The sequence below is a fragment of the Epinephelus moara genome, chromosome 13 (assembly GCF_006386435.1).
Source record: "Epinephelus moara isolate mb chromosome 13, YSFRI_EMoa_1.0, whole genome shotgun sequence".
In the NCBI taxonomy this organism is placed as follows: Eukaryota; Metazoa; Chordata; class Actinopteri; order Perciformes; family Serranidae; genus Epinephelus; species Epinephelus moara.
In genome coordinates, this window is record NC_065518.1 from 6,910,937 (window position 1) to 6,917,485 (window position 6,549).

The window sequence follows — 6,549 nt, forward strand, 5'->3', positions numbered from 1 at the left end:
AGTTTGCAATTTCAGTGGGTTGCTATAGCGCCCCCCTTTGGCCAATTGATGTAATATTGCTTCATTGGCATCCTCCCATGACCCTCTACCACTGTGCCAAATTTCACATGGATTGACCAAGTCAGTGAGGAGAAAAACGTGGAACAGACACACAGACAGAGTTTTCTTCATTATATAGTAAGATAAGATGTAGTTCTTCCACCACTGCTCACAAAGAAACAAACGTTTTAGAAACATTATTTAGTAACTCAGTTACATGAACCACTTTGAAAATGTTGACAGGAAATGGTATTGTTTATATCATTATTATTTTAATAAAAAAACAGGGTTAAAGATGCTTTCTGCACCCACACTAACAATGTTTTTGAGTGACAGGACAAAGTGTAAATGACTTGTGCTGTTTGGAGCAGAATAAGACAACATGAAAGTCTGATATTTTCCTCTCTATCTTCGTCCAGATGTTTCAGCTGAGCAGCAGAGGGCAGCTGTTCACAAGCGGCTGTCGGCGGTTGCCGACGAGATCTTCAGGATCTTGGAGAGAATGATCCGAGAATACGAGGCAGAAGTGTCCAGCTCCCACGAGGAGATCCAACGTCAACGGCAACTACTGGACGTCATGTCGAAGACGGAGACAAATGTTCACAGATCAGGTGCGTTAGACATCGAGACAAGAATGATTTTCTTTTCTTTTACAGGTGTCATTGATTTAGTTTGCTGCTGGTGTCATTTAATTTGTCATCATTTAATAAATTATTAGGTGAAAGTGAAATTGATGAAAGTATCATCGTCATTTAGTAACTTAAGTTTAATTCCCAAATTTATCAGTATAATATTAAACATGGTCAGATATCGTGGTGCAGTTTCAGTATTTCCGTGCTGACTTGTCTCTTCGATCTTCCCCTCAGACAGACGGACACTCTCTGGGTCGGACTGTGAAATGGACGTTTCCTCTGAGCAGAGCAGGAGCTGCAGTCAGGTCCAGAAAACATCAAACCTGCCGCAGACCAAAGATGCGTCCACAGAGACGGACTGTGAGTTGATCCACGGTAAGGCCTCACATCTTCACCAGACACAAAGAGCAGAGAGGGGCACCTCCACTGTGACGGAAACGCTGCCACCTAGAGACCACAGTCTCTCATCAAACAATTCAGAAGCTGTGAGTGAAGATGATGACAGTGACGATGAACATCTGAAATCAAACAAAAGAAAAACATTTCGGAGTCAGGGGGAGGAGTGTTGCAGAATGTGTGGAAGGTCTTTCCCAAAAAGTGTTGCAGGGAGGAAAATAAAAAAGCAGGACAAGAAAGTTCCTGCAACAAACAGAAGCCTGACGGCGGGGCAGAGCTGCTGCAGAGTGTGCGGGAAGTTTTTCCGGTACAAACGATCTTTTCTGAAACACGTGCTCACTCATGAACAAAGCTCAGATCTGTGCGGAGCCTGCGGGAAACACCTGGGCTCCGACGAGAGCTTGGCGGCGCATTTACAAACCCACAATGAAGAAAACAGCTGCAGGGACCAGACGGAGGACAGACAGTCGGAGGCTGAGGGCTCTGACGCTGAGAGTAAAGTGGACAGTGATGAGGAGTGGAGGGACAGCGAGGGAAGTGACAGTGATGATGGAGACAGCGAGAAAGAGGAGAGCAAAGACGGACCAAAGTCAAAATCAAAAGGATCAAACAAACCTAAAGGACCTAAAAATAATGACAACAAAGATTTATCAAATCTGAAATACCTCTGTAAAGTCTGCGCCAAGTCTTTCTGCTACAGAGCCTCGTTTCTGAAGCACGTGTTAGAGGACGAGCGGGATACAGATCTTTGTGGCGTGTGCGGGAAACGTTTTGAGTCTGAGGACAGCTTGAGGCTTCACCTGCAAACGTACATCCGGACGAACGACTGCGAGGTCTGCGGCAAACACTTCGAGGCCCACAAACAGCTGGAGATGCACATGAGGACGCACACGGGAGAGAAGCCGTACATCTGCACCGTCTGTGGCAAGGCCTTCGCCCAGAACGGAAACCTGATGGGTCACATGAGGGTTCACACGGGGGAGCGGCCGTACGTCTGCAGCGTGTGCGGCCAGAGCTTCGGCTTCAAAGAATACATGACCGCTCACATGAGGATCCACACGGGCGAGAAGCCGTTTCTCTGCAGCGTCTGCGGGAAAGGCTTCAGGCAGCGGGGCACTCTGAAGACACACATGATGATCCACACGGGGGAGTCCACGCACCGCTGCAGCGTGTGCGACAAGAAGTTCTACAAGAGCGGAGCGCTGAAGATCCACATGAGGTCGCACACGGGGGAGAAGCCGTATCTGTGCAACGTTTGCGGGAAAAGCTTCACGGCGAGCGGCTCGCTGACGAAACACATGGGCGTCCACGAGGGGGAGCGGACGCACAGCTGCAGCGTGTGCGGGACAGGATTCGTGAGGAGGGAGGACCTGAACAGACACGTACAGACTCACGAGGTCGAGTCCACACAGCTGACGAGTCTTTAATGCCTGTTAAAGGAATAGTTCAACATTTTAGGCTGTACGCTGATTTGCTTTCTTTCCAAGAGAAGGATCAGGCAAATAATTTATTGACAGAAAATTTATGACCAATTGTTTGTCATTTTTCAAGCAAACGCCAAACCCTGCCCAATTTACTGTTGCTGTTTTTCTGTCTTATCTAAAAGTCAATTGATGATTTGTGGGATTATGGACTGTTGATCAGACCCGATCAGACTGGGCTTCAGAAAATTGGCATTTCGCGTCTTTTTTTGTTGTTGACATTCGTCACATAGGACTGGGCGAAATGGACAACTTCAGCATCTCAGCATTTACAGCCTTAAGGGTGATACTTAAGGAGAAAATGTAAGATGTTTTGTGCAACCGGTCCCAGAATTTTTGGGGTGAAATGTCCCTTTAACATTCAAAACTGTATTGTTGAGGACAAATTCTGGACACTTAGAGATTTATGATCTCATTAAGGCTCTTTCCAGGTTGAACAAAGTTGTCAGCATAAATATACATTTTATAAAGCAAACAGCCATTTTATTAAAAAAATAATTAGCAGATCAATCGATGACGGAAATAATTGTTGATCTAATGTTGTGTGTGTATTAAATATGGAGCTGGGTTTAGGACGTGGTTAACCTATCTTAGCATGAAGACTGAAAGCAGCTGTCTAAAGTTGAAGAATACCTTGAAATCTACTTTTAGGAAAGAAAGCAGATATTTTCCTGAATGTGAAACTATTCCTTTAAGTGGCACTTTATAACATTTTACACCTCAAAAGGAAAAATCCTGACATGTTGGTTTGACATGCATTTTTACTTGTTATATTCATATGGTTTTGCATGTTTTCTGTAAAAAAAAAAAAGGTTTAGAAACATTATCACTTATAAAAATTAAGAAAAAATAAATCTTTGTACTGTTACAGTCAATCCTGTGCTGACTCACACAACCAGAACAAGTCTCTGTGCCTTTTTAAGATTTTTGGCACACTCAGTGAACCCTAAAAGATCTTATTAAATCAGAATTTTTTGGTACTTGTGGCATTTTTAATGCAACTTTTTTGTAGAACTTGGTTCATTAAAAACAGGTAGTTGAGACACTTTTTTGAAGCTTGATGTGTTTTAAATGTTTGTCATTGTACAATTTGGGCATCAAACAACGTTCGTTTTTTTGCGTTGTTGAGGATGAACATTTGTACAAGTAAACTGATTTTCTGAATCTTTTTATGCAGAAAATTCCAAAATTATTTATTATAATTTGTATAGTGACATTCAAAAAGCAATTATATTGCCAAATTTGGAAGGAAAAAAAGGACACAATATCCACAATTTGATGCAGATCTAAAACATTATAAGGTGGGATAATTCTGACGTTGCAAGTGTTAGATTTAATTGCGTAGTTTGCAAAAAGATGTGCCAACTAAGTCCAAATTTAATTAAAGAGAGATAAAGGGAACTCCTTTTTAAGGGAATCTATTGAGAACACTGTCACCTCTCTTATTTCTGCAGCTGCCTGTTATCTATCGATTTTTGTTTGTTTGTTTGTTTTTAAACTCCTGTGATGTAAGTCTGGACTTGACACCATGTTATTGATATTTAATAAACACAAAGAAATATTAAAAGCTTTAACAATATTTGAGTATATCAGGCTGGGATTTTTCTACAAAGATGTAGCATTTAATGATATGTGCTGTAGATCATATAAAACATATGCCTGTTTTATGTTTTTGATAGACAAAACCCATGCATGTTTCTTAGTCTGATCACCGACTAAAATTATTATATTCGCCAAGATTAGTTTTCTTTTTTTTTTTTAATAGTTTGTCTTAATGGAGAGATTTTACAAAATGTTTTGTTTCAAGCCAATGTTTTACTTGTTTCTCTTTATTTAAAGTTTATATGAAACTGCTTTTTAAAATTCACAGTTAAGATTTTGGTTATGTTCATTTCACAATTTCTTTTTCAAAGTCTCATAAAATGGTGCTATCCTGTTTTAAATCATCAATAAATGCAGGAAATCTCACATTTTGTTCTTGACTGATTATTGCGAACATTGTTTTGAAGAAGCAGCCTCAGGCCAATGCCTTGATATCTTTAAAAACAATAAAATCGTAATATAATAAAAAAAAAAAATTGATTATATTTATGGACATTTTAGCCATTATTTCCCTGCTAATGATCTTTTGATTTTTATCCTGAACTGTGACGCAATTTGTAACCGTTGTTTGAATATGAGCACTATAACTTAAACATTAATATTCTGTCTTAAGAAGACCTGCTATAGTATATCATAAAAAAGTCCAAACAAAATGCCACAACTGCATTCATCAAAAAAGTCGTAGTATACTATGCCACAATGAAGATAATGAAAAAGAACATAGAATTGTATCCCCATCTCAATGTCATTGAGAATGTCATAGTATAATCTGCCACAAAAATATCATAAAAAGAGTTGTCGTATAGTATATCATATAATGTGAAAATAAATATCATACTATAGTATGTCACTAAAAATGTCCTAAAAACAACATAGTATAGTATGGCACACGAAATGTCCTAAAAACGTCATAGTATGGCACTCGAAATGTCATGAAAACGTCATAGTATAGTATGGCGCTCAAAATGTCATAAAAACGTCATAGTATAGTATGGCACTCGAAATGTCATGAAAATGTCATAGTACAGTATGGCACGCGAAATGTCCTAAAAACGTCATAGTATGGCACTCGAAATGTCATGAAAATGTCATAGTATAGTATGGCACTTGAAATGTCCTAAAAACATCATAGTATAGTATGGCACTCAAAATGTCCTAAAAACGTCATAGTATAGTATGGCACGCGAAATGTCCTAAAAACGTCATAGTATAGTATGGCGCTCAAAATGTCCATAAAAATGTCATAGTATAGTATGGCACTCAAAATGTCCTAAAAACATCATAGTATGGTATGGCACTTGAAATGTCATAAAAATGTCATAGTATAGTATGGCACTCAAAACGTCCTAAAAACGTCAAAGTATAGTATGGCGCTCGAAATGTCCTAAAAACGTCAAAGTATAGTATGGCACTGGAAATGTCCTAAAAACGTCATAGTGTAGTATGGCACTTGAAATGTCATAAAAACGTCATAGTATAGTATGGCACTTGAAATATCATAAAAATGTCATAGTGTAGTATGGCGCTCGAAATGTCATAAAAACGTCATAGTATAGTATGGCACTTGAAATGTCCTAAAAACGTCAAAGTATAGTATGGCACTCGAAATGTCCTAAAAACGTCATAGTATAGTATGGCACTTGAAATGTCCTAAAAAAGTCATAGTGTAGTATGGCGCTCGAAATGTCCTAAAAACGTCATAGTATAGTATGGCGCTCGAAATGTCCTAAAAACGTCATAGTATAGTATGGCACTTGAAATGTCCTAAAAACGTCATAGTATAGTATGGCGCTCGAAATGTCCTAAAAACGTCATAGTGTAGTATGGCGCTCGAAATGTCCTAAAAATGTCATAGTATAGTATGGCACTTGAAATGTCATAAAAATGTCATAGTATAGTATGGCGCTCGAAATGTCCTAAAAACGTCATAGTATAGTATGGCACTCAAAATGTCATAAAAACGTCAAAGTATAGTATGGCGCTCGAAATGTCCTAAAAACGTCATAGTATAGTATGGCACTTGAATTGGCATAAAAACGTCATAGTATAGTATGGCGCTCGAAATGTCCTAAAAACGTCATAGTATAGTATGGCACTCGAATTGGCATAAAAACGTCATAGTATAGCATGGCGCTCGAAATGTCATAAAAACATCATAGTATAGTATGGCACTCGAAATGTCCTAAAAACGTCATAGTATAGTATGGCACTCAAAATGTCCTAAAAACATTATAGTACTTGAATTGGCCTAAAAACGTCATAGTATAGTATGGCACTAAAAATGTCATAAAAACGTCATAGTATAGTATGGCGCTCGAAATGTCATGAAAACGTCATAGTCTAGTATGGCACTCAAAATGTCATCAAAAAGTCATAGTATAGTATGGCGCTCGAAATGT

The 6,549-nt window shown here is 38.9% G+C and overlaps 1 protein-coding gene across 1 annotated transcript in view; it reads left to right on the forward strand.

Moving 5' to 3' along the window:
* The window catches only part of LOC126400330 (zinc finger protein 391-like), a 6,422-nt gene extending 1,844 nt beyond the window's left edge, over window positions 1–4,578 (forward strand). The window contains exons 2-3 of the mRNA XM_050060970.1: window positions 459–650; window positions 906–4,578. Coding sequence (XP_049916927.1) covers window positions 459–650; window positions 906–2,494 — 1,781 coding nt within the window. The 3' untranslated portion in view covers window positions 2,495–4,578. The remainder of the gene's footprint in view (window positions 1–458; window positions 651–905) is intronic.
* The last annotated feature ends 1,971 nt before the right edge of the window (window positions 4,579–6,549 follow it).